At 47.1% G+C, this 25,828-nt stretch overlaps 11 protein-coding genes across 11 annotated transcripts; 8 read left to right on the top strand and 3 right to left on the bottom strand.

The window, feature by feature from the left end:
* The first annotated feature begins 602 nt into the window (after positions 1–602).
* LY89DRAFT_719361 (uncharacterized protein) lies at positions 603–1,668 on the top strand. Its single transcript, XM_018218490.1, has 2 exons — positions 603–1,035; positions 1,090–1,668. Exons 1-2 carry the CDS (start codon positions 827–829, stop codon positions 1,430–1,432), a joined length of 552 nt encoding a protein of 183 aa, XP_018069989.1. The 5' UTR covers positions 603–826; the 3' UTR covers positions 1,433–1,668.
* Positions 1,669–2,219: 551 nt separating this feature from the next.
* LY89DRAFT_89884 (uncharacterized protein) lies at positions 2,220–2,685 on the top strand. Its single transcript, XM_018223506.1, has one exon. The coding sequence runs from the start codon at positions 2,357–2,359 to the stop codon at positions 2,612–2,614; it is 258 nt and encodes an 85-aa protein (XP_018069988.1). The 5' UTR covers positions 2,220–2,356; the 3' UTR covers positions 2,615–2,685.
* Positions 2,686–3,063: 378 nt separating this feature from the next.
* On the bottom strand, positions 3,064–3,979 carry LY89DRAFT_89943 (phosphoglycerate mutase-like protein). The gene is made up of 4 exons (XM_018223507.1): positions 3,902–3,979; positions 3,652–3,843; positions 3,299–3,566; positions 3,064–3,242 (listed from the first exon to the last, which is right to left on the bottom strand). The coding sequence occupies exons 2-4, from the start codon at positions 3,698–3,700 to the stop codon at positions 3,149–3,151; spliced, it is 411 nt and encodes a 136-aa protein (XP_018069987.1). The 5' UTR covers positions 3,701–3,843; positions 3,902–3,979; the 3' UTR covers positions 3,064–3,148.
* Positions 3,895–6,600, top strand: LY89DRAFT_782914 (uncharacterized protein). The gene is made up of 5 exons (XM_018222626.1): positions 3,895–4,685; positions 4,810–5,168; positions 5,277–5,327; positions 5,380–5,699; positions 5,748–6,600. Exons 1-5 carry the CDS (start codon positions 4,268–4,270, stop codon positions 6,307–6,309), a joined length of 1,710 nt encoding a protein of 569 aa, XP_018069986.1. The 5' UTR covers positions 3,895–4,267; the 3' UTR covers positions 6,310–6,600.
* A 2,809-nt stretch (positions 6,601–9,409) lies between these two features.
* On the top strand, positions 9,410–11,683 carry LY89DRAFT_89803 (protein phosphatase-like protein 2C). Its single transcript, XM_018223504.1, has 7 exons — positions 9,410–9,551; positions 9,630–9,951; positions 10,007–10,080; positions 10,127–10,211; positions 10,267–10,473; positions 10,523–10,783; positions 10,838–11,683. The coding sequence occupies exons 2-7, from the start codon at positions 9,678–9,680 to the stop codon at positions 11,215–11,217; spliced, it is 1,281 nt and encodes a 426-aa protein (XP_018069985.1). The 5' UTR covers positions 9,410–9,551; positions 9,630–9,677; the 3' UTR covers positions 11,218–11,683.
* A 153-nt stretch (positions 11,684–11,836) lies between these two features.
* Positions 11,837–13,865, top strand: LY89DRAFT_618090 (cholinephosphate cytidylyltransferase-like protein). The gene is made up of 4 exons (XM_018210827.1): positions 11,837–12,639; positions 12,688–13,038; positions 13,088–13,472; positions 13,520–13,865. Exons 1-4 carry the CDS (start codon positions 12,146–12,148, stop codon positions 13,712–13,714), a joined length of 1,425 nt encoding a protein of 474 aa, XP_018069984.1. The 5' UTR covers positions 11,837–12,145; the 3' UTR covers positions 13,715–13,865.
* Positions 13,866–13,988: 123 nt separating this feature from the next.
* Positions 13,989–15,403, top strand: LY89DRAFT_685582 (NADH-quinone oxidoreductase). Its single transcript, XM_018215112.1, has 4 exons — positions 13,989–14,107; positions 14,166–14,364; positions 14,418–14,814; positions 14,869–15,403. The coding sequence occupies exons 1-4, from the start codon at positions 14,065–14,067 to the stop codon at positions 14,920–14,922; spliced, it is 693 nt and encodes a 230-aa protein (XP_018069983.1). The 5' UTR covers positions 13,989–14,064; the 3' UTR covers positions 14,923–15,403.
* Positions 15,404–15,709: 306 nt separating this feature from the next.
* Positions 15,710–16,656, bottom strand: LY89DRAFT_647452 (uncharacterized protein). The gene is made up of 3 exons (XM_018211960.1): positions 16,350–16,656; positions 16,125–16,292; positions 15,710–16,076 (listed from the first exon to the last, which is right to left on the bottom strand). The coding sequence occupies exons 1-3, from the start codon at positions 16,589–16,591 to the stop codon at positions 15,785–15,787; spliced, it is 702 nt and encodes a 233-aa protein (XP_018069982.1). The 5' UTR covers positions 16,592–16,656; the 3' UTR covers positions 15,710–15,784.
* Positions 16,657–17,222: 566 nt separating this feature from the next.
* Positions 17,223–20,775, top strand: LY89DRAFT_89743 (uncharacterized protein). Its single transcript, XM_018223503.1, has 2 exons — positions 17,223–17,295; positions 17,356–20,775. Exon 2 carries the CDS (start codon positions 17,449–17,451, stop codon positions 20,656–20,658), a length of 3,210 nt encoding a protein of 1,069 aa, XP_018069981.1. The 5' UTR covers positions 17,223–17,295; positions 17,356–17,448; the 3' UTR covers positions 20,659–20,775.
* A 1-nt stretch (position 20,776) lies between these two features.
* Positions 20,777–23,871, bottom strand: LY89DRAFT_89740 (uncharacterized protein). The gene has a single exon (XM_018223502.1). The coding sequence runs from the start codon at positions 23,812–23,814 to the stop codon at positions 21,037–21,039; it is 2,778 nt and encodes a 925-aa protein (XP_018069980.1). The 5' UTR covers positions 23,815–23,871; the 3' UTR covers positions 20,777–21,036.
* Positions 23,872–23,964: 93 nt separating this feature from the next.
* On the top strand, positions 23,965–24,928 carry LY89DRAFT_89697 (uncharacterized protein). Its single transcript, XM_018223501.1, has 2 exons — positions 23,965–24,799; positions 24,852–24,928. Exon 1 carries the CDS (start codon positions 24,036–24,038, stop codon positions 24,660–24,662), a length of 627 nt encoding a protein of 208 aa, XP_018069979.1. The 5' UTR covers positions 23,965–24,035; the 3' UTR covers positions 24,663–24,799; positions 24,852–24,928.
* The last annotated feature ends 900 nt before the right edge of the window (positions 24,929–25,828 follow it).

The following is a 25,828-nucleotide window of genomic DNA, read 5'->3' as shown; positions in this document are numbered from 1 at the left end:
GGTTTGTAATTGTTTTTTTGGGGCCCGACCAGACCTATAAATAAAATGAACTTTGAATACGCACACCATCAACGTCCGAGTTTTTTCAGGAAGATTTTCCATCCGACGCAGGGTTTCCCTCTATAGTTCGAGCTTGCAAAGGAAGCTTCTCAATAACGGCAATGTCGTTAATGATATCGCTGATCCCTTCCAGATAAGCCCCTGCTGTGCACCAGGGGCTCAAATTTAAGCATAGGAAGCTAAATATTGGCGTCCGGGATAAGCCTAGTCCCACAATTGAGGAGACGAGACCCTTCCACAACAACCAACGCATTCGACAGTTCACAGTACACAGCCACAGATCTCACGAACATGAACACGAAAAGCAAAAACAACATCCCATGATAGGCTGGATATCGGACCTTCAGTCTTGCAATCCCCATATTGTAACGAAGGACACGATGCTCGTGGCTCCCGACGAAGACCAGGTTGCCCGAGCTCAGACATTTATGGACGCCTTGCCGTATGCCGATATTAAAGATTGCATTGCCCAATCAGATGCCTCGCTTCTCGGAGCTTCAATAAAAATGGCGTCTCCAAGAAGAGCTGCTGCGTGCATTGGTCTCAGGGGAATCAGGGTTCGAGTGGACCCCCCATCTGAGATCTGTGAGTCCATGGCTTCAATGAGGAAATTGTCCGAGGGATATCGTATGAATACCACTCTGCACCCGTTGTCTTTGACCTTTTTTCTATCCTTCTTCTCTTAATACCACTCTCACAGTCTACCACCTCTACCTCTCGATATTGTTACTTTGTATCTCAACAGTACTTCCGCAACTCAATCATAATGTATATCTCCTCCGTCTTGACTATTTCTTCCCTGGCTGCTTTCGCGGTTGCAGCAACCTCCACCACCTACTCCTACGTTCCCACCACTTCTGCTTGTGGAGCTCAACCTGTTCTCGAGGCATGCATTGCTAGCACCACAGCAATCATCGAATCATGCGCTGCCACCGATTATTCGTGTCAGTGCCAGAAATACACTGATCTCGTAACGTACGTTTACCGCCTGTCTATCTCCATCAATATATCTTGCTAAATTCTCTAAAGCTGCTTCAATGTCTGCCCCAACGACCCACGTATCGTCGCCGCCCAGTCCTCCCAATCTACATACTGTTCCGACGCCTCCGCATACTCCACCACAACCACCAGCGCCATCTCCCGCGCCGTGTCCTCCGCCGTCCCAGTCACGACCACCGATGCTAATTCAGCTTCCCTCGCGACTACGGGATCCAGCGGTGCTATCAGAGTCGCTAGCAGCACTACCGACGCCGGAAGCTCTGCTTCGGCCTCTGCCAGCAGCACAGCGAAGAGCGGTGCTCAGAAGGAGTTGATTGTTGGTGCTGGTAGCGTTGTCATGGGTCTGGCTGGTCTTGTCGGTGCTTTCTTGTAAGAACACTCACCGTACTCTGCTCGGCTCGAAGAGGGATGAAGATATTGTTGGGACGAAATATTTGGAATTTGAAGATTAGCGTCAAGCGTAGGCGCTCATGTGAAGGCGATTCCTGGGTGCTTTGTGCTGTGAAAAGGTTTAAGGATGTTTTAATCAAGTAAATAGTTAATTTGGCCATAATCGAAGATACCATCCATGGTGCTTCTCATTCTGAGAATGCACACATACACTCCCAGTCTCCTGTCTAGATTGCAAACTTGACGTGATTCTCACCGCTGGAGTTGAATGTCTCTAATAATGTGGAACAGTCTTTCCCGAATCAATGTTTGTCATTGAGAATGGACTAAATGTCTAATCGTTTAGAGATAAAAAGCAATGGTGCCAAGGTACAATGTTTCAAGATATCAAAGTACCTTCGGCGGTCAAGATCTCCATATCATTTTCGGACTTCTTGCCAGCCACATTGTTGGTCTGCGACCAGGGACCTAGGCCGGACTTGAAATCTTCGAGTCGAGACAGACATTTACTGTACAAGCCACAAATTTGCAGTTCTACAATGCAGACTCAGCTTCGCTTGAGTACTCATGGACTTCCAAGAGTTTACACACAATCTCAATGTTCAGTCGGTGTATACACTTTGTTACCAATTTGGATATCTCAAAATTTTCTGACCTTTCAAGCAATCTAATATCAATGATTTAGTAAAAGCAAAGCTTGTAGATCACATACAATTGTAAAATACGATAATAGTATTTTCTTCTCCTAGCTTCTTCGACTAGTTAGTTCTCCAGCTTTTTAATTTATCAAATTCCTAGCTTCCGAGTCCTAGGCCCTAGCTCGTAGCTTCTTAATTGGCAAGTCACATATAGTAAGTAGTAAGTTAGCGCTTCCTTCCCCTAGTTCCCTCTCCTGCCTCACAACTTGATGGGTCTCTATCTGTCTTTCTTCTCACTAATTTTCCATTCCATCCTGCTTCAGCTGATTGCTTATTTCATCTGCTTGCTTGTGCATTGGGACGGTTGTTTCAACACTCTGCTGGTCCTATCGTACAAATTAATCGATTTAGAGGCAAGCTTCAGGAGTACAGTGATATCTCAACAGTACACAAATTCTGGTGCTACCTGTGACGCATCAATTATACCACAGACTCTGCATTCTGACCCTGCTTTGTTTGACCAATGATGGTAGCCGCATCCAGGTTTCCTTTTTGGCTGTAAGCAGAGCCTTCAGTTTTTAGATTCGTGCTCAAACGGAAAAGACAAATGCTCGTTGTATGAAGTTCTATGTTACTGAGTATCTAAGTCATCATTGGTTACTCCGCTTTTCATTCGCTAGCTCCCATGTTGACACCCAGTAAGAATGCAGGCTCGTCGATTTTGTGGTGCTCATATGATAAAGTAGCTACTGCTCCAGGTTCAAGCATCATTGGAAGATTCGTGCTGAGGTTAAATCCAAGCCACCTCTTCGTGAATGCTCTCAAAATATGCCCATGAGCTATCACTACCACATTTGCCGCTTTCTCGCCATGCATATATGGACCTTGCATATCTCTGATTTTGGCGATGATCCTGTCAAGACGCTCTGATACTTCTGCGGGGGATTCGCCACCTTCACAGCCATTTTGCCATATGTTCCATGGCTGCTCCTGATCTAAGCCCTGTTCCTTTCGTTTTGCACGTATCTGGGCTGTCAAAAGTCCCTCATACCTATGGCAAATTAGGATACATTTTTCGTCAAAGACCTAGAAGCCAAGTAGATGATGAGGAGCTGAGACACATAACTTCTCTGACCAGCAACTCTCGACGAAGCCCTCAAAGAAGTTGGCTCTTAGGATGAAAACTCAATGAATTTATAACTTTGACGTACTGGCCATAGTCCCATTCTCTGATGTCTTCAGTAATCTCTGCATTGTCTTCTAGTTCCCTCCGAGTAGATGCATCAAAGAGAAGTTCGTAGGTTCGAAGAGCTCGAGTGCGAGGACTGATAAAGAGATGCGTGATTTTAGACGGGTCGATGACCTTTTTAGGTCCCACAATCACCTGAGCAGATGAGGAGACTTGTTCTTCACCGGCTCTGGTTAAAGGTACGTCAGTCTTGCCCGTATAACGACCTGAGATTGTCCACTCTGTCTCCCCTGCACGAAGGTCAGAAAACTAGCACGTGCGGTTTGCTTGGATGGCATCGAAGATCAGTGGCCTTCGGCAATTATAGGTACATACCGTGACGGACGAGAAGGACCCTCGGTGTCCCCGCATCTTTGTCGGGCATCGTGAGACGTGAAACTTGTTTTACTCAGGTGAAGGGAGATCAGAGAAGATGATATAAAACTTTCTTTCGGCGATAAAGATAGTAGCTGATCGCTAAACGATCCCCTGAAACCTCGCCTAGCTACAAGGGGCTACTCCCTAAATCTAATTATTTCAACGTCAGTTTGACGAGACAAGGCGTTGACGAGATTGCTAAAAACACCTTAAAGTAAGTCACGTTGTGTAGGAACGATCTGTGCTACCGTACGATATCCATGACGATGAATGAAATAGTGAAATAGAGTTGTAGCGCTTAGATTTGCTGGCAAGAGCCACCGGCCAATGAAGCCACCATCAGACGACGAGGCTGACAGCGAAATGACTCGTCCCATCTCCCGACACGGTTCTCGAGGCTTCTCCGCAAGTCCAGTTCAGATCTCACTTTCGTCGTTTCCTTCAACTGTTCGCTGCTTCTTTGATTGTAAACCCAAACCCTCTTCTTTGTCGTTTCTCTACATCTTCTCGTCAGGCGGCAGTCCTTCTACATTGGGTGCCCAGGCAGACGCAGGCAGCCTCACCTCACAGAAAGATGCATCGAGGCGGTTCTCAACACCCTCGGCCTGAGTTACCGCTTCGTCGACCGCGTCGACCATCAACTTCGAATGATATGCTCGAGACGGGGGCGGCCAGCACTCCATCACAACCTCCATCCTTTCCCCTTCCGCACACCTTCTTCTCCCCACAAGTTCAGCAAGACCTTCCAGATCACCAATCGCAGCCTCACCCAGGTCCATCTCGCTATCATAATCCGCATCCTTCCCCATTCACGTTTTCGCCTAGGCTTCCGCTGCCCCGCCACAGAGCTGTCATACCGGCCAGAGAACAGTACACTCCCAGTCTAAGATCCACCGCGCATATACGTCCCCCCAATGTGCCAAGCATGGAATCGAATCACCACAGCATGACTCATCAGGCTCGAGGTCCTGCTTATTTTCCTACAAGTCCAGGCATGTTTCACTTCATTTCCTTAAGTACTTACATCGTCACGAACAATGACAGCAACTTGGTTGCAACAATATCTTGAGCGCATACGAAAGACACTGCGCCGCAAAATACTAATGGCTACAGTAGATCCCCAGACATATAATGGACCGCAAATGACAGGTGGACGTTCCACGTACGAGCTTCCACCATTAAACGTCCAATCTTCAGAACCCTTCAGTTGGCAGCTACCAGCGGAGTTACCAGCGCAATTACCAGCACGAGTTCCAGCACACTTTCCAGTACGGGCTCCAGCACAACTACCAGCAGCAATCATACCTCCGCCACCTGCTCCTAAAGTGGAAAGAACCTGCACTGTATGCATGGAAGATTTCGGTGAAGATATGTTTCCGCACAAGTGTACGAAATGCACAAGCATTTACTGCAAGAACTGTCTCAGATCATGGTTCCTCGATGCCTGCAGAAATGAGTCAAAAATGCCACCGAAAGTAAGCATTTCTCCCCTTTCATAGATTTCAGTATATTGAACGTTGTATCACCTGATTCGCCTTCAAACACGTCCTGTTGATGTGAGAAACAATACTGACCTTCTGTAGTGCTGTACTGTCATACCTCTTTCCGCTGTCAATTTTCTCACCCCGGCTGAGGTACGTAAAAGATCCCTCAAACACTAAGTCAGATCACTAAACAGCTTCGTAGATTGAGCTTTTCAAGCTTAAATTCGAGGAATGGTCTACGCCAGGCAGGCTTTATTGTCCAGAAAAGAAATGTTCGGCCTTTATCAGTACTCGACTCTATATCAAGCCAACGGTAACTGGGAAAGTTACAGAGAAGCACGTTTCATGTCCTGAATGTGGCGTCTCCGTTTGCACGAAGTGTCGTGCTCTGGCACACATTGATAATTGTCCTGAAAGCGACCTTGACCCAGCACTCGAAGAGCAATTAAAAAAATGGAAGATCAAACGGTGTCCTAAGTGCCTTAATGGGGTCAGGCGAGTATTCGGCTGTGCCCATATTGAGTAAGTCAAAGTCCCTTCAATCTAGGGTCATGTACTGATTTGTCGCAGATGCAGATGTGGAGCTCATTTCTGCTGGGAATGCCTGCAACCTATCGGAACCTGCGATGGCTCTTGTGAGGACTCCGAGCGAGATGAGTCTGAGCCAGAAGAGGACGACTTGGACGGGAGAGCGGGCTATTATGATGGTGATGACCACGATTTTGGTCCTGAGCCGTATGGCACTGTCGTTGATGCTTGGAGCTGCCAGCATGTATGGGTTCCCACCAGATCCAGACCCCAAGGAGACCAAATGATGGAGTGTCACCTTTGCTACCGACATATCCAACCCGTTACTACAGACACAGTAGATAAGGACGAGGATAGTCCCATGACTGGTATGACCTGGCAATGCGCTGGCGCTCACATGATTTGTTCTACATGCGTGAGACCACCGGAGTCGCTGGTAGATAAGTCTCCCACCTCATTCGTTTGTTGGTGTGGAACTGCATACTGCCACATCTGTGATAGGAACGAGAAGGTCAAAGAGCTTGAGACGGCCTATGAGTGCACTTGCGGCATGATGCTGTGCGGGGCTTGCAAGAACATTTCAGATAGGCAAATAACGGAGTGATGGAGAGGTATCCTCAATCGCTTTGTACACACAAGGTCATGGGATGCGGGACCGCGGTGGAGGGATGGAAAATGTGGCAATGATTGCATGCCGTTGGCGTTACGGGGGACAATTTTTCTGGTTGATTGAGACTTTTCAGGGCGTTGCATGGCTGAGCTGGATCAGAGCTTCCTGACTTGCTTGCTTTATTTTCCACATTGCATAGCGTTGCTAGCTCAGACTTACGGGATGTGCTTTCTGCTCTGAAGTAGCTAGCATTCGATACTAATAATATGAGAATTGTTCATTGGGATTTTCGGAAAGACAATGTATAAAATCTGGAATCTGAAGCTAGCACACCTCGACTTAACAGAGCGATAAGTACTTTTCGAGCGAGGAACACCCACAATGCTTAGAATAGTATCTGTCTGTCTCAACATCTGATGAAATCATGATTTTGCTGGTCAAGTCAGAAAATGGGTGTACTGCTCACCTTACCTCACTTAGTACTGCTTGTTTCCCTTCAGTAACCCCAGCTTAGTCTTAATAATTTAGCTTTTGCCTACCTCCACGGCAGTTAAGCAATTAAGTAAACAAGTAAGTGGCAAAAAGGTAATAATGGAGACATTTTTTTTCTGCGCAATACTGAAGCTCGCCCTTTCCTCTCTCTCACATACATTTTCTTTCCTCGCTCTCACCTCTTCCACGCTCTGGTCTTCCCCCTCTTCCCCTTTCAATCTGCCTACTTACACTCTTTTTCTCGCATGTTCATCTAGTGTGATGAGGGGCGGTGGCAAGTCCTCATAAAACACTCTGATGCGAATGACATGAATGGCGATAAAGAATGATGCTGAAGAGGCTTCTTCCTCTATGGAGGAGGCCTAATACAAGTATAACAACGTCATGCATCCTTCCTTCTCATGCGCTATACAAAACCAGTTAATCCCCTCATTCACACCGTCCTTTCCCGTTCTTTTCTCTTTGCTCTTTCACTCTTCCACTTGTTTACTTGTTCAACACCCGAGTACAAGCAATAATAAAGTGAGCAGAAGTGAGATGGGCAGCAGTGAGTAGCTAGAATAGTGCTTGTTGGTAAATAAATTGAATGCTGATTATAACTGTCAGAAGAATACCCCCCTTTTTTTAATTGGTAAACAAACGCTACAAAACCTCAGAGCGAGCTGTCTAAATAAAGGCCAGCTGTATTCGTCTCAACTGGGTAGCACTGCAGAGCTGCTATGTGTAACAAAACTTGATATGTATACTATCTTTGAACAATTGAAGGCCAAGAAGCAGCTGTCAAGCGACCGCTAGCTAGTCGTCTATTCGACCAAGCAATCTCTATTTAAATGGTAACAAAAGTTGACCTTGTCCGTCTATAGAGAAAGGAGAGTGAAGCCACCACCTAGAGACCTTTCGGGATCAGAGAGACTGGGAATTGTAATCAGAGAGTAGAGAGTTAATACTTCGGGTAGAACTCAAGTTGAATTACCAAAGCACTACTAAGTAGTTTGACAACTTTGAGATTTTGAACAAAGAAATATAGAGATTTGGCCTTGAATTAACGCATTGCTGAGCTTTAGAAGATATAGGTAGTGCTTCGCAATATCTAGTACGATTATCCGTATGTTGTAGTACGCCTCACTAAGGGAATACATAGGAATGGCCTACTTGATCAATTCTGAAATCCATTCGAATCTATGCTGATAAGATGTCTTTTCCTAGTCATCGGAAGATCTCAATGCTGGTGGAGCATCTTGAGATGCGAAACAAAGCGAGCCCGTGCTGATGTGCCCATGAGTGGCAGGGCGTCGAATAAGCTTCCGAGTTAAGAGAGCCCGGGTGAGGCTGCTCGGGAAATGCATATTGTGGAGGAGAGTCACATCTTCTCTAGCACTAGAGACCCAGCAAGTTCTCTTGAAGTGTTCTAGAATGCTGGTAGATTTAGTCGGAGCATGTAGCTAAGATTTCGATGAGAGATTGCTCGCAGAACAAGCAATTCTGGTGATAAAGTTTCCTGACGCAGCTTGGAGTTGTTCATGGGTTGAAACAAACAGAGTGTGACCAAGGCCAAGCAATCCAGGACGTCCGTGGCCGTGACCGTGACCGTCAACCGCCCTTTAATTATCGTCTGCGTCTTCCTTTCCCCAGATGAATTTTCCCGAGATATCCCTGACGTGCAAGGATGGCCTGGGCCCAGTCCCAATGACGCAGTCAGCGTGCAATGTTACCCCCAAGATTTGCTGCTGGTGCTGCAAACCCCGACCGCCACAAGGGACTCGGATCATCCCCAGAATGGACGCCCACTATCCAGCATCAGCATCAGCATCAGCAGCAAGCACAAGGCTCAATATATAATGTGATAAAATCGAGTCCACCGAGAGTAGATCAGCCACAGTGCAGACGCGGAACCGGGCAGATAATCAGGGTCCGCTAATGCAATCCCAGCCTGTCCCCTCCTTGTGAAGTCGAACGCAGCCTATGGGAGACCACTGATGATGCTGTCCCGGAGTCTGCCAACAGAAAGGGGTTGTCTTGTTGTGCGACACACAATATGGGTGACTGTGAAAACCTTGCAGAACGGGTTTCAAGCAGCCTTCTTCTCCAACTCTGTGAAAGAACTGTCAAACACCAACAATTGTGACTTCTCTCTAGCAAAGCAACGCTGAAATCGAACCGACCGGACTTCTCGCCGCTTTATATATAATCCGGTTGCCGCTTAATCTTGCCCACACTAGCTCGCTCGACCAGCTTTGCTCTCTTCATCGTCATTTGAAAGCACCTGTCTTCGTTCTCACACGCGACATCCTTTGAAAACTCTTCCCCCTCAACGACGAAGAACGAAGAACTTCTCAGAACCCTCATGCAGCAGAACAGATAGCCTGCTACCCGTTTTCTGAATTCCCCTCCACGCGACTCAACCCCGCACATCCTTCCTTTTTCCTGAACGGCAAAGGCGAAAAGATCCCCTCCACACCCGACCTACGGTACCTGAGGGCGCGATAGCTTGTCACCATGGGTCAGACTCTGTCCGAGCCGGTTGTCGAGAAGGTACGAAGTCCATTTTCTTGTTATGACAGAGGTTGTTGTCACTTGTCAGCCTCCGCTTGACATGGTCTGCATATCGCAGTGCTGCGAAGAGTTGAAAATGTGCGCATGGATATCTGCAGGATACATGTCCATGCTGGAACAATTTGAGTGATCTGGGATGATGGAATAGTCTCTACTATATCCAGAGCCTTCTTTTTTATGCCTTCGATTTGGTGTGGTGACGCGCTCTATAATGTGCCGCAGTCGAGCTCGATCGTCGGCCATGATTACTGACAATATTTCTACCACAGACATCGGCGAGCGGTGGCGATGAGCGGTTAATATTTGGTGTATCGTCTATGCAAGGATGGCGAATTAGCATGGAGGATGCCCACGCAGCTGTCCTCGATTTGCAGTCTGCTTCCGAAGATGGCAAGGAGACGAAGCCAGCTAGTGGAGAGACGAGACTTTCATTCTTCGGAGTGTATGACGGTCATGGAGGAGATAAGGTTGCCCAGTTTGCGGGAGAGAATATCCACCAGATCATCGCGAAGCAGGATGCTTTCAAGAAAGGAGATATCGAACAAGCCTTGAAGGATGGTTTCCTGGCCACAGACAGAGCAATCCTGAACGGTCAGCATATTTGCACGAAGAATAGCGGTATTGGAAACTGACTCGTGGTGTACAGACCCACGGTACGAGGAAGAAGTTTCCGGGTGCACCGCTTCAGTTGGAATTGTCTCTGCAAAGAAGATATACGTGGTATGTGTCTCTTCCATCCTTGGAGCGCGTCAATTGACCATATTAGGGCAATGCTGGAGATTCTCGAAGTGTTCTTGGTGTGAAGGGAAGAGCTAAGCCTTTGTCTTTTGACCACAAGCCGCAGAACGAAGGTAAAATTCTCACTGCTTATGTGACGCTAATTGTTTGCTGAAAAAATGGTTCTAGGCGAGAAAGCAAGAATTACTGCTGCCGGTGGTTTCGTGGACTTCGGTCGAGTGAACGGCAATCTGGCATTGTCTAGAGCCATTGGTGATTTTGAGTTCAAGAAGAGCGCTGAACTAGCACCTGAACAGCAAATCGTCACCGCTTTCCCAGATGTTACTGTGCATGAAATCTCTGACGACGACGAATTCTTAGTTGTTGCTTGTGATGGTAATGAGCCTTCAGTCCAGTTGATAACTTGCGCTGACCTTCGTTTCAGGAATCTGGGATTGCCAATCTTCACAAGCAGTCGTTGAATTTGTTCGCAGAGGAATTGCAGCAAAGCAGGAGCTCTCTAAGATCTGCGAGAACATGATGGACAACTGTCTTGCATCAAACTCCGAGACTGGTGGTGTCGGTTGTGATAATATGACCATGATTGTTATTGGACTCCTCAGAGGAAAGACCAAGGAACAATGGTATGAGGAGATCGGAAAGCGTGTCGCGAATGGAGATGGCCCTTGTGCTCCTCCAGAGTATGGCAAGTACTTTTGTTTGTATTCGATTCTCGGAGCAGTACTAACATCCATAGCAGCTGAATTTCGCGGTCCTGGTGTGCACCACAACTTCGATGATAGCGATAGTGGCTACGATGTCGACATGGATCAGAAGTCGAAGGGATTTGGAAGCAACCAACGAGGCCGCATCATTCTCCTGGGCGATGGCACCGAGGTGCTCACTGATTCAGATGACACCGAGATGTTTGATCACACCGAGGAAGATCAAGATCTCGCTAGCCAAGTTTCCAAGGCACCAGTCGCAATAACACAAGAACCAGATTCGAAAGTGGCTTCAAAGGAGTCTGTTAACCCCTCTGAACCTCAATACAAGAGCGCCGTCGATGAAGTTCTTCCCAAATCCACCCAATCATCAGAGAAGAAAGCAGAGGCCGGTTCTGATAGCAAGGAGAAGTAACGAGACGATACCCCAATTCTTTCGGAGAAGTTTTACTTGGAGTAAACCTTACATCACCCGCCGAATTTCTAAGAAACTGATGAAGATGGTTATCTATTTGCAGCGTAGCTTGGAATTGACGCTTGCTTGTGCTTGTATAGCAGAGTCAAATGCAGCTACTGCGTTTTACCTCCTCTCAGCCGCTTGAATGAGCTGGTAGGTTTCTGAGGGAGGCATAAAGTACAGCACTTCCCAGCATTGCAGCATTTGGCATCTCACAGGGGCGGCGGGATTTCTTCATTTTCATTTTCTGTTTACGATCTCCATCACGCAGCGAGTTTATGTCAGAGTCTCTTTTCTTTTGCATCGCAGTCTTACGAAAACGGAAGGATGGGTTCTAGATTATGGGTAGCAGTTACTTTTACTGAGGACTGCTAATTGAGAACTAAAGCTTTTCAAAACTTGTGCCAACTTCCATCGCCTGCAACGTTTTATATGATGTAGGCAAAAAGCTTCGAAACTTGATCGCATACAGACAAGCCACTCAGCCTCGTCCGCCAAGGCTCTAGCCACACACGTGAAGCCCGATGACGATTGCTGCAACGAGAAAACCGGGCAAAGAAAAAGACGCGTTTTCAAGTATCAGTATCGATTCCAAGTCTGAGAACATGTGCGTAGTTGCCCTTTTAGATAGCTCACTATTTCCTATTTATCATTGAATTAATTTTCTGGTCTGGGACATTGTTCTTCGATAACAACTTGGCTGCAATCCGAACTGAACCCTTGCCATCCCCGGTCAAAAATAATATTAATTCCCAGGAGCCAGAAGTCAGAAGCTTGCACGCGTTCTTACCACGCAATCGACCACGACCCCTTTTCATCTTCGAAGACCGAGCCACATCATTAAAGTGCACTTTGAATCTGCAGGCCTAATCATACAACTTACAGAATGTCGTCTCCTTCCTCAGCAGGTTCAAGTGCAGGCAAACGGAAACGAACTACCACCCTAACCTCTGCGAAGAAGACATCGGCAATGGATCAACTACAACCCTCGTCTCGTGATGCATCTGGAGAAGAGGGAGAGTCTACAGCTCCAGAGTCAGGTGTATTGCATCACAAGAAGACTGCGTCGATAGATTCTGCCAATCCTCCTGCTAAACGACTTCGATCTTCAACTCACGACAAAGCTCCGAACGGCTCAGAGAATCTGCAGGATCCCGGAGAACCATCTGACACGACCGAAGGCAGCACAGATATCGCAAATCGCATAGGAAGAAAAGGACGAAAAAGCACTTCTAAAGATGCAGAAGAGAAGACGCAATCGATGGCACCTCCGCCGATCGGAAAGCTTACGGACCCTGTTGGATACAAGACGAATCCCCCACCAGCAGGAAGGGCAGTCCGTGTCTATGCAGATGGCGTGTTTGACCTCTTTCATCTTGGGTAAGCTTTGAAGGCCCCGAAGGATGTATGCTAGCTAATCATTCTTAGGCACATGCGTCAACTGGAGCAAGCCAAGAAAGCTTTCCCGGACGTGTATCTTCTGGTCGGAGTCACTGGCGACAAAGAAACACACAAGCGCAAGGGATTGACAGTCCTCTCTGGCCAAGAGCGAGCAGAGACTGTGAGACACTGCAAGTGGGTTGATGAAGTCATCGAAGATTGCCCTTGGATTGTGACTCCCCAGTTCCTGGAGGAGCATAAAATTGATTATGTTGCACACGACGATTTACCATACGGTGCAGATGAGGGAGACGATATCTACAAGCCTATCAAGGAGGCTGGCAAATTCCTTGTCACTCAGAGGACTGAGGGCGTTAGTACGACTGGCATCATTACGAAGTAAGTCAAGGTCATATGTGAAAATTAGGATGAAGCTCATCACGCACAGGATTGTTCGCGATTATGAAAAGTACATTGCTCGTCAATTCAAGCGCGGTACTTCTAGACAAGAATTGAACGTCTCGTGGTTGAAGAAGAATGAGCTGGACCTCAAGCGTCATGTCTCCGAGATGAGAGATGCTATCCGCTCAAACTGGGCCACCACGGGACAGGAGTTGGGCAAGGAGTTGAGACAATTTTGGCAACCCAGCAGGCCCGCAAGTCCAGCTCGTCTAAACAGCTATGATGATTCAAAGACTCCGACGCTTACGAGTCCATCTGCTCTGTCACATCTTAGTCGACGACTGGAGATTCCCCGAGGTGATAGTCCAGGTCCCGGTAGTGACTTTGCTACAGGGTATAGCTTGGGATTGATTGGCGGTGTTCGTTCATGGGTAAGACTGACATGATAATTCTCGAAATCCTCACTAATTCTCTACAGATGATGAGAAGCCGTCAAACAAACAGAGATAGTCAACACAACAGTGACAGCAGTGAAGAGGACAGTGGTGACCGCTCTCCTCCACGTGGAAGAAGTGGCAACGTTCAGAGTAAAGATGCTATGGATGACGAGCAAGAAGTGGACGCTCAGATTGATGCATTAATGGGAGAGAACTCTAAGAGTTCGGGGGCATGAAGAAGATTTGGCTTATGGCGTCTTGCTGCGTAGAAAAAAGCGTTGACTTGCTAGACTTTGACGACCACTTCTAGTACATATGTTTTCATAGCAGATACGCTACCTGTATAATTGTAGAAACACGACTACTCAAATGAATACTCAATGATTGCATATTTTCTCAAAGAGTTTGGACTATTTCCGGTCTTTTGTCCTTTGCCACCACACGTGACGACCAATCAGGGCAATGCGATTATAAGCTTTGCCGAATTGAAGACGACTCGATTTCTTGAACCTCACGAACGTCGCCTCTCCACTCTATCCCCTCTCGCAATCCTTTTCCTTTTGTCTTGTCATATTCAATTGACAAGATGCTTTCCTCTACTAGATCAGCAGCTGCGCTGGCGCTGCGGGGTATGCATTCCATCAAATCGAAGCTTCCGGTGCCACCAGAGCTAATGAACTTCTGCAGTCAAGCCAGCTTCCTCCTTGATTTCCTACCGATCAATCGCTGCAATCTCATCCTCATCTGCGAAGCCTGCTAACGCAGTCACATCTCACAATGTCCCGGGGAGCTCGGGCACACCACTCATGAGCGTGACAGGCAAGGAGAGGCGCGAGGTACCTTTACCTAGTCAGGAGGGGAAGAAGGGCGTTATGCAATACGCCTTGTACGTTCTGATACCGCTCAAGTCTTGAAAACCTTTGGCTGATCCCCATCTAGAACGACCCTCGACCAAATAGCCAACTGGGCACGCCAGGGTTCCCTCTGGCCGATGACCTTCGGACTCGCCTGCTGCGCCGTCGAAATGATGCATCTTTCCACTCCCCGCTACGATCAAGATCGCCTTGGAATAATCTTCCGTGCTTCGCCTCGTCAGTCAGATGTCATGATTGTTGCTGGTACTTTAACGAACAAGATGGCTCCCGCGTTGAGACAGGTTTATGATCAGATGCCGGATCCAAGATGGGTTATTTCCATGGGAAGCTGTGCCAATGGTGGTGGTTATTACCACTATAGCTACAGTGTAACGAGGGGCTGTGATAGAATCGTGCCAGTGGATATCTACGTGCCTGGATGTCCACCAACTTCGGAGGCATTGATGTACGGGATCTTCCAGGTAAGCTCTGAGTTCCTTCTCGACTTTGAATACCAGTGACTAACTTTTGATTAGCTTCAGAAGAAGATGAGACACACAAAGATTACTAGAATGTGGTATAGGAAGTGAGGCGATAGAGAAGAAGGACAAGAGGGCATCTTTCGTTTTTGTACAAAGTTCAGCTGCACATACGCACAGGAGTTCTTTTGCGTTAGAGAAAACCAAGAAATACTATTCAATCCAGTACCTCGCTCAATATACTGTATGTGGTAGGTAAGAGCAGGCGACCATCAGGAGGACGCGCAGAGGAAGTAGCCTTTGATCACAATAGAGTGTGCATTTCGGAGCTCCATCTGCCCAAATTCATCGAGTTGTTGTCTGTATTTGTGGAAAGGGGAAGCTTCAATACTTGCATATATCGAAAGCTCAAGTTATTCACATAATGTTTATAATGGCAAGCGTTAAGATACTTGTACACGTCGAAGTTGGCAAAGGAAGGCAGAGATTTTGATTTGAATTGTGAACAGAGAAGGTGTCGAAGTCCCAATAGCCTAGTAGTGAGGTGATGGCTCGAGAGCTCTCTAAGAAGGGGCATCTTCCTCAATTTTGGGACAATGATCATGGTAAAACTATCTTTAAGATCTTCAACACTTTTATTTTTCATTTGCAATCAAAGTTTCAGTTCATGGCTAATAGAACACTTCAACACTTACTAAACATCAAATTGAAGGTAGTAGAAATGTGTAGAAACACGTATTATAGACATTGATCTTTTAAATCAACGCTCAGAAGTACATAAAAATTGTCTGTTACTTAATGCTGTTTCAACTATTCTTTAATATGGTACCGAGTAAAATGGGTCAGATTAGACAGTTAGACATTAGGACAAATTTACCAGTTCACTTTTAGAAGCGTGGTTTCACAGTTAGATTTAGGTGAGTCCGATCCTCGATAGCATCCCTCTCCCTCAATGGCAATTAGATACTGTTGTTCAATGTTTTCGTTTGAGTGTATACAGAAACAAGCCTTCTCTCGAGAACGTTTCCCTGTCCTCATCTTCCACTTCTTCCACCAGAAACTTCTTCCTAGCATTCTTCATGAACTGCATGTCTGCCCTCCTCCGCTTCTTGAAGCAGAAGTAAATGACCGCTTCATTACACAGCTTGAGCAGTTCTTCAAGAGTCTGTAAAAGTAGTGGAAACGCTGGCTCAAAGTAGACACAGTCTGCAGCTAATATGACATTTGGCTTCCCCTTAATTACTTCTAATGGCAGTGGGTCACCCCTAAAAGTTACGTTAATAACGGTCTATAGCCCAGACTGTCCTACTCACCAATTCAGAACGAGCTCGTGGGCACGTGACTCCAGTTCGTTTAGTGCAATATTCTTGCGCATGAGGTCGATCATATTCTCTTGGTCCGTGATAAGGGTTAGTTGGTCCAACTGGAACTTCAGAGCTACAGCTAAGCCAACAAGGCCTCCACCAGATCCAAGCTCAAGGCTAGATTGTCAAGTCAGCTCTACTAGTCATGCTTTCAGGAATGAGGAATTATTATACATTCTTGCATTTCTTAAAGAGTCCTTGTGATGGCGCAGCATGTGATGCCCTAAAACCATTCCTGCAGGCCATAGTTGTCCTCCGCATCCGGAGGTGAGGTCCTCGTGGAGCTTTAAGGGTATCTCAAGAAGATTGGAGAAGTCTATGCTCGTGGTAGAAGCCGCTTTGTATTGAGGGATAGGTGTAAGGTCTTCTCCGACCACCAAAGGTGAATACTCCGGTGAAGGAGACCGAGATAACATCTTGAAGATATCGTGGGATTTGGGTCTATTGATGGAAGTATGGACACGATGTATTTCGATCTCGATTCTGCCAGGCGGGATGACAAATTAGGCTTAGCCGCTCGCTTAGAGACCTCCCTCGACTCGATTACTTACTTCACCCCTTTCCAAGCTCAACTTAATCTAGTAAAATCATTCTTGTAATCTAACCCTTGCCAGACTGCCACATTCGATATAGGCGCAACTCATCGCATATTCTCTGGCTCCGATGCTCCTCATCTTTCAGACGCTCATTTCCTGTCCTCACAAATCACAATTTCATGGCCTACGGAGCTCCCTCAACTCTCGTAAGGACATCTCTATCTAGCTACACTATGCTAGCCTTCCTTGAATGCTTGGGCAAGGCATTGAGATATGTCATGTCGCGGAAAGTGGCATGTGACCAACTTCCGAGGATTATCTTGAGGGTGAAGTTAGGAATTTAGATGGCTGGAGAATGGCATGATCCGAGCCTTCCATGAATATGCCAATCAACCACTCCACCATCACTTTTCCAGCATTCAGTGTTTGTCAAGCTATGTTGCACCTTCAGAAGGTTGGGATTGGGAGGTTGAAATCCCTTACAGCCAGATATCTCTTCGATCGAATTTTTAAGCAAGGCGATGATGCCGTAGAAGGGCTCCCTATCCTCCGCCTCAGAATTTTGGCAGTGGAAACTCTTGCAAGTGCTGTCTCTTCTTGCATCTTTGTTCATCCGTCAAATTCTAAGTTTCATCTGCATTCAGAGATTTTCCACTTCGCGTGTTTCGTGAACATTGTTTGCAGCGACAGAAAATCTTGAGAGTACAATTTCTCCGTCGACAGTTTGCGCTAGTAAGATGGCACTGTGGAGAGTAATTTCTGCTGCTGCCATCTTCGGAAGTCTCGTCGATGCGATACCTACAATTACATTTCCGTTCAACTCACAAGTCCCACCTGTCGCTCGAGTATCAGAACCATTTCTATACACGTTCTCGACCTCGACGTTCTTCTCCCAATTACCTCTCACCTATTCTCTTACCGATGCGCCCAGCTGGTTATCTTTGAATAATGATACTCGAACGTTGGAAGGCACTCCAACTAGCGATACATTGGGGACGGCAGAACTACTTGGCGTGTCATTTAGCCTGACTGCCAGCGATGCGTCTGGGTCAACTACACTTAATGCGACACTCGTGGTCTCTAGGAATCCAGCTCCCAACATTACGATTCCTCTCTCTACACAGCTCTCATCATTTGGTATTTTCTCTCAGCCCTCAACTCTTCTCTACCATCCATCAATACCATTCAAAATCAGCTTTGACTCGGAGACTTTTTCGTTCAGCGGTAGAAATTATAGTAAATTCTACTATGCCATTACCGTAGACAACACACCACTGCCAGCATGGATCACTTTCGACGAGAACACACTTTCGTTCAGCGGCCAGACCCCCGATTACTACTCGCTCGTCGAGCCCCCTCAAACATTTGGCATACAGCTTGTTGCGTCCGATGTCGAAGGTTTTTCCGGGACATCGATAGATTTCGACATTGAGGTTGGGGTGCATTTGTTTGCTTTTGACAACCAAACGATATTGATCAGCGCGACAGACGGCGATACTGTTGATTTCGGTGGACTCTCGGGAAGTTTACAACTAGATGGGCAATCTGCCAGCATAGCAGACATTTCATCCATTACAGCTCAAGTTCCATCTTGGATGACCTTTGATAACACAACCCTTGCTCTCAATGGCATTGTTCCTGCTGGTGCAGCTTCGGTCAACATAACCATCCAAGCTAAGGATATATATGAGGACACAGCAACGGCATTTGTGTATGTCAACGTCAGTGGCAGCACAAACTTCACATCTCACATTTTCAATCGGTTGATAGGCGAACTGAATGCTACGATTGGTTTTAGCTTCTCCTACGATCTGGGAAGATATCTTAATAATAGATCAGACACGATAATGGTTGCGCATTTCTCATCTCCTGCATCTTGGTTATCGTTCGATCCACAATCATTCGTCTTCGCTGGGCAGGTCCCCTCGAATGTCCAGCCATCTGTAAGTCTTGTCACGTTGAACGTGACCTCGAAGACCCAACATGTTACGGATTCGCAATCCTTTGTACTTTCGATTGCTCAAAGGCTACCAAGTCCATCTCCGGAAACTCCGACAACAATACCCACCGCTCCCGCCTCCATTGCCGACTCTCATCACCATCTGAGTACGAACGCTATTCTGGCAATTAGCATTCCTACAGGGCTATTAGTCATGGCTTTGCTTCTTGCCGTCATCTGCTGCTGCCACAGGCGACACGCTGCGCGGAGAATCAAGGACAGTCCGAGCAAAAGTGATATCTCGTCTCCGACGGGTGGGAGACAAAGTATGGCACAAATAATACGTCCAGGGCGACTTAATCCACCTGAACCTTTACGTTTGGACACCTCTGGGTTTGCTAGCCAAACAACCGTGGATCCAGAACATGCGAGGACAGACAGAGTCTCAAAAAAGTTCTCCACAAACTTGGAGTTGAGAAGATCCCAAAGCTTAATGGCTGTTTCCGAGAATCCTTTATCACCACTTCAAGAATCAGAAAGCTCCGGGAACAGAGCGCGAGCGGTCTCGGATAATAGACTCTCAAGGTCGGACCCGAGCTGGAGGTCAACACAGGGCAGCGCATACCCAACTCTGAGGTCGTCGGGGACGAGCTCGGCGAGGACACAGAGATTGTCTCGAAACTACTCGAACTATTCCCGTAAAGGTCATACTAGGCGTTCGGCCATGGTTTTCTCGGGAAATCCACCTCGCCCAGTGATGGAAAGTGTTGTCTACTCCAAAACTAGGGAAGAGTCTATCTTGGGTCTGCAGGACATCGATTTCTCTTCAACACCACTAGATGATTTCTCCATGCTGGCAAGACACACGGCTGTTCAAGACACGCCTCAAACCTACGCCAGAAAGACGACTGCCTCTCAGAGAAGTTCAAGACGGCGTTCAAAGTTTATGTCGTCCTCTGGTAGACCACTAAGCGGGCTTGGACACGGGGCTCGACCATCTAATTCTTCCATACCTGGGCTTAATGAAAGACGGCGTAGTGTTGGCCACGGACAGGATGAGGTCGACGGACAGGGACTTCCCCGTGACTCGAGAACTTGGCTAACTGTAGGGACTACCGATATGTCTGAACGAAACCGCCGCAGCAACACAAGTGCTCTGTCAGAATACTCCGACTCAAGACAAGACGACGCCAATGTTGATCCTAGAATTAGAGCTGTGACCAAGAGTCCAGCCGAACCAGTCTCTACGACTACTTCCAGACGCCCGCGGCCTCTCAGTAGAAGAGTTGGGTCGTCGCCATTCTTTGCTGGCTCCTCGTCCAGAAATTCGAGAAGGTCGCCAAAGAAGTCGAGAACATCTTACGCAGACTCACCAACTGTTCCAGAAGAGGCTACTATGGCCAATAACTTGCCGAGGCTGGTTCATCCGGTTATAGACGAGTTACCTCGAGACTCCTTTGGAATATCTTATGGCCTCGCTCGTGAAGGAACGAGGCAACTAAGATCGTATATTCAGAGTCAACTTGCTGGAGCTAAATCTAGGCGTAGTCTGAGATCCACGGAATCAAGGGATAGTCGTTTTGAATCTGCGGCTGGCTCCATGTTGTCGTTGCCACAATCTCGAACCCAGCATTCACCCGAAAGACCAACTGGCGATGACAGCTACGAAGATTTCTTACGAGATGGATTCTCAGAAGAGAGCTGGGAAACGCAGGGCAGTCTCCATAACAGCCAAGAAAATGTGGTCCTGTTTGATGCTGAAGACTCTGCAAACATGATTTCGGAAGCAATGCAAGCGAGAACAGATATTGAATCAGCGTTGAGACCCGGGACTTCAGCATCCAACCCAGTCTCTCAAAGACCGGGCTCGAGCTCCGGCATCAGATTTATGATGGGTGCCGCTAGAAGACCACTGAGCGTTGATGCGTCAGCAAATAACAGGACGAGTAGAGCCACTAGAGCTGTGGTGGACAGGGGAAATTTGATGGACTATACGGCCTATATCTGAGCGAGGGCCTAGAGGACAACGGGGCTTTGTTATATTTCTTTGATATAGATAGGAAAGTGATCATGTAAAGCAATGCGAGCACATACAGTCTCTTTTCACCTGGTATGAGCTTTGCTGAGTATACCTTATGACAAGTGCGTGCTTTGTAACTTCGATGCGGTTATTTGCTTCGAAGAGAATACAAATTCATAGGTTGACAACTTTGAGATCTCGATCAAAGAGATGCAGAGAATTGGCTTCCAGGGGATACATATCTATAACTGATACATTGAAATACGATGGAGACCCCAATCACCCGTCGAGGCTGTTCCGTTCCTGGCTTTCGTCTTGTGATCTCCGGTCTCATTCCTGCTTCTTCGGCTGTCGTTGCGTCCCCTTCTATCCCTGCTTTGGTCTGTACTGGCTACCGACCTCGTCCCATTGCTTGATTAGATCATCACTATCAAATTCTCCCTCCTCATTCTCCTCGGCATATTGGGCAAGATCTTCCTTCTCCTGCTTTCCACGTTGTGCTCTCAAGCGCTCATTCATCTCCAAAGCAGCAATCGTTGTTCGTTTGTCGTTCAATTTGGACAATGCTCTCATGGTGACGTCGTCAGGACTGAAGCCAGCATCTTCCATTCGTCGAAGGACATCCACTGTATCAAGAATCGCCTGCATCTTGGAATATCCGACAACAAGTGTGTTCCAGGTGATCATATTGGGCTCTACGCCACGCTCTTTCATCATTTCGAGAACCTTTTCAGCTGCTCGAGGCTGTTGGTAATCCATGAAGATCTTCAGAAGTATTGACCATATGAAGACATTTGGAATGGCAGAGCTGCCATGAGACGAGCCTTCTTGCGAAAGCTGTGGCATTTTGGGCAGTGTCGATCCTCTTCTGCTAGCCGCTGAGCGGGGTTTCAATCTGGTGGAAGAGTTGGCGAGTCGGGCATTGAAGCCAGGTTGCAGAGGATCCAGAAGGGAAGCATCGTTATCTTCGTGTCCAGCATTAAAGTGAGGCGGTAATTTGGTGTTAGAGAGCATAGTTCCGACAACTTCTGGACAGTCTGATAGTCCATCACTAAACCGGCTCAAATTCATAATGATCACACTCCAGATGTGCGTCGTCTTTGCTACTTCAATAGCAACCGAGTCTCTCGATTCGAGGAGTTTGACGAAATGAAGGTAGAACTGCCTCACACCCACTGGGTTCCCCAGACCTGCGAGATAAGCAGTAATCATGACAACTAAGGTTGGAACAGAGGGACGCTGTTGAGAGCTCGTTAGACACTGGACCACGTCGGAGTACCTGGACGTGAAGGAGGGAAGGAGACTTCGTAATTGTCGAGTATCGAAGTATTCGCAGTAGACTTGAAGCATGCTTTCAAAGGCGGGTTTAACCACTGTTTCGTGACGTTCGGAAAATTGTGGAATCCTGGTCGTACGATCCCTATGAAGGAGGAAAATGGCATGAAGGACATCTGTTATAATGTGCCCGTTCCGTATTCCCTTGTCTTTAACAATGCCGATCACCTTTTTGATAGCTTCTGAATCCATTCGATTTTTAGCGTCGTTCAGGAGAGAGGAGTACGTGTAGGCGTCAGGCTCAACATCGTTCTCCATCATCATGTCGTATATGTTCCAGCCTGTCTCGAACTCTCCATCTCTAATGGAATTATGCAACAAGATATTATAAGTAATGATATTTGGAGAAACACCACTACTCATCATGAAATCAAGGATTCTTGAATCGAGCTGGCGAGCATCTGAGTCTCGATCAAATCTCTTCAGCATGGTACTGAACACACTTAATGCTTTCGGTGTATTTAGAGGCCAACCTGCATCCTTCATTCCCTCCAGAATGTTCAGACTTGCAAGAACGCCCGCCGATCCCGATTTACTAAGTTTTGATGCGAATTGAAGCAAAGTATTCTCGTGCAGTGGGTGATTGACCTGTTTCAAAGTAATATAAAACCGCATAACCTCAGCTGCCTTTAGATGGGACATCAGACTATGTATCGAATGCTGAGGTAGATACACTCGCTTCTGAGCGCCTAGATAGAGAAGCGTTCGAACTCTGTTCACGAATCGAGAATGGTCTTTGAAATCGTCGGATAGTGGGTGAGAATATTTGTCTGAGATGATAAATTGAAGACAATCGGCCACGGCGAAGGCGGGAGGAAAAGGGTTCATGAAAGTTGCTTCAACGATGTTCAAAGCGCTCTGAGGTCGGTTTTCCATAGCTCTCAACATGACTTCTGGCCAAATGACTGATCTCGTGCGTCTCTCGAGATTTTCCCAGATTAGGCGAAAGGACACTGTTGGAGTATCTTGAGATAAAGCCTGCTCAATAGCTGTCGGCAATTTGACAGTGGGTCGACGGGCATGAAATTTGACTTCTCGCGGTATTTTTATGCTTCGCATGAACTTCTCATGACGGAGATTGAGGATTGTGAAGCGTTGATTCCACTCCCCATAGGACCATGGAAACCTGTAGCGTCCCCTTAATTGTAGGCTTATATATCTTGGTCGAGTCTGCGGAATTCTGAGCCTTTCAACTTCCGCATCAACTCTGAGTTTTAACATCCTCCGTCTTAAGGCTTTTCGACGCTTCTTCTGTTCCCTCGGTACATCCCGAGCTGCAGCTTTGAGAGGGCCAAATGCCAGTCTTCTGAAACCTAGTACTACGTGGGAACTGCCTCGAGTGCGGCGTGCGAGCTTCGGTCCCATATCTTCTGGAGGCTTTCTAACTTCTGGGGCAAGAGGAGTATGCCACGTTTCTGAGAAAAGGCGCAGAAATTCCTCATTTTCGGTCTCTTCTAGCTTTCGGCGAGGTGTACTGACCCCCTTTGACTTCTTTGCTTGTTCGTCGTGTCGTATGCCACCCTGATACATCATCTGTTCTTGCGCCGACCCATATGCTCCCAAGATGCCATCCGCCTGTCTGAAATCGATTACTTGTTCTCTCGATTGGTGCCCATAGTTCCGATGCTTTGATCGAAGATGTGCAACGTCTCGAACAATCTTTGGCCTCTTCTCGATTGCTTGTCCCTGGTGGTAAATCCTGCGTGTGTCGCAAGGCCATGGTTTGAAGACTCGGGGTGCTAGAAATGGCAAAATTGGCAATTCAAACGTTGACCAGCGTTTCTTCAATGTTCCTAGAGGGGGAGGCATCAGCTAAGAGGAGCTTTTCATCCGATAAGTCATTGCATAGAAACTGGAGTAATGTTTTGTCCCCTGAAAGCCTCGCCTCGTCAAAATATTCTGAACTAGCGGTTTGGCTCCGCCGGCCGCAGCAAGGCTGACAAATTTATTAGCTTGAGACAACATCGAAAAGGAATCTGAACAGTGTTTATGTACCCTGACCTCCAACATCGTACACAACCTCATACATAATGTCAACGACTCATGCGACCTTGGGCGCAGCAGCCGACGAGCGAAAAGCCCGCCTTGCGAAGCTTAAATCTTTGAAGCGCAAGCAACCTGGCGACGATGTTACTGAAGCCCACGAACCCACACGGTCACCTACCCCACCTGCGGAACCAGACGTTGCGAAATTACATCTATCAGGTCGCAACTACGATCCAGAAGCCAAAGGTCCTAAACTTGGCTTTGAGGCACCCCCAACACAAACAGTCGAGAAGACTCTGGAACAGCAGGCAAAACAGGTCGAGGAAGATATCAGGAGAAAAGCTGAAGAAGAGGAACAGGACGATAAAGGGGTAGATTTGTTCAAGCTGCAGCCAAAGAAGCCTAATTGGGATTTGAAAAGGGATTTGGACAAGAAATTGGAGATCTTGAATGTGAGGACCGAAAACGCTATCGCGAGAATGGTACGAGAAAGGATCGAGGGAGCGCAGAAAGCTGCGAAATCGAAGAGTAGACATGGAGCTGCTAGCGCGAGTGGAGAGGGAGAAGAGCTGGGGATGGAGGGTGTTGCACTTGTAGAGGGAGTTAAGTTACGGGAGCGAGAGGAGGTGGAAGACGAAAGACGGGAAAGGGAAGACGACGAAATGCAGTGATTTGGGTCCAATAACATAGGCGTTGTGGAGTCTACTGCTTGGTTGAATATCATGGAGCATCAGATATGAAGGTTCTGCTTGCCGAAGGCATATTAACCTTCACAAATCGAGGAATCTATCCAGCCCTCACTATTTCAGTAATAGCCAGCGATCCTGATGTTTGTGCCATTACTGAAGCCTGCAAAACAGATCCAGACCCTAAGTCCCTCTATTATACTTCAACACTTTCCGATTCCTCAACATTCCCGAGTACCATCACCACCTTTACCTGGCCTGTGATCCAACTCTCAATTGAATGCCCAAAGCGTTCGTTCCAATGCTTGACTTGGCCCTCAATCTAGTGCAAAGCTTAGCATTCAGGGCCTTGGGACTGGAAAGAATCTAAGTTGAAAAGATCCGGCTTGTCGTTCGCACTTCTTCGACATTTGCAGATAGCTCGTTAGAGCAAATGGCAACTGCACATAGAAATCTACAAAGTATATGGGATGCCATCAAATTGCCAAACCAAGAACTGGCTCACTTGTATACCCCAGGGTACCACAGAGTGAACATCTGGAAAATAAGCAAATAGTTACACATCAAAAATCTGCCCTTCGTTATCGGGATACTGCCATTGTGATCGGCAGGTCAGATGGTTTGATTTTCGATGCAGAGCAGTTAGGCAAGTATGTTTCACAGTGTGAACCTGATGGCAAGTTGTTTCTTTTGTCGAAAGGATCAATTCGGTGGAAATTGGTACCAAAGACCTTGCTCGTCAACTTTTGAGACAAGTCGAGCAGGAGGACATGAGGAGGAGCAAGATGAGTGGGAGGATACTGAGGTCCGAGATGAGGAGGATAATTTCTTGAACGATTTGGGAGTCTGGATGAAACTCATCTATTTATAGAAGCAATGTTCAGCCAAATCGCAAAATTGGGATTTCCTTCATAGCAGTGGAAAGCGCAACACGAAAGCTACTTCGTACTTCAAGCAGGATCTTGCTATTGTCAGTACTATCACACCACAAGACACTGGGGAGGCTGCTTGGGTGTTTCAAATTAAGGGTATCTCAAGCTGTGTCGATTGGGTCAGTCAAACCAAGGCAAATAAGGAAATTGGATCGTGGGAAGAGTCCGGTCTGTACTAATTGCGGCAATGATTTGAAGGACAAGACTACCCAGGCTCGC

The sequence above is a fragment of the Mollisia scopiformis genome, assembly GCF_001500285.1.
Source record: "Mollisia scopiformis unplaced genomic scaffold LY89scaffold_14, whole genome shotgun sequence".
NCBI lineage: Eukaryota > Fungi > Ascomycota > Leotiomycetes > Helotiales > Mollisiaceae > Mollisia > Mollisia scopiformis.
The sequence above is the reverse complement of the archived record's forward strand: the minus strand, read 5'-3'. Positions and strand labels throughout refer to the sequence as shown.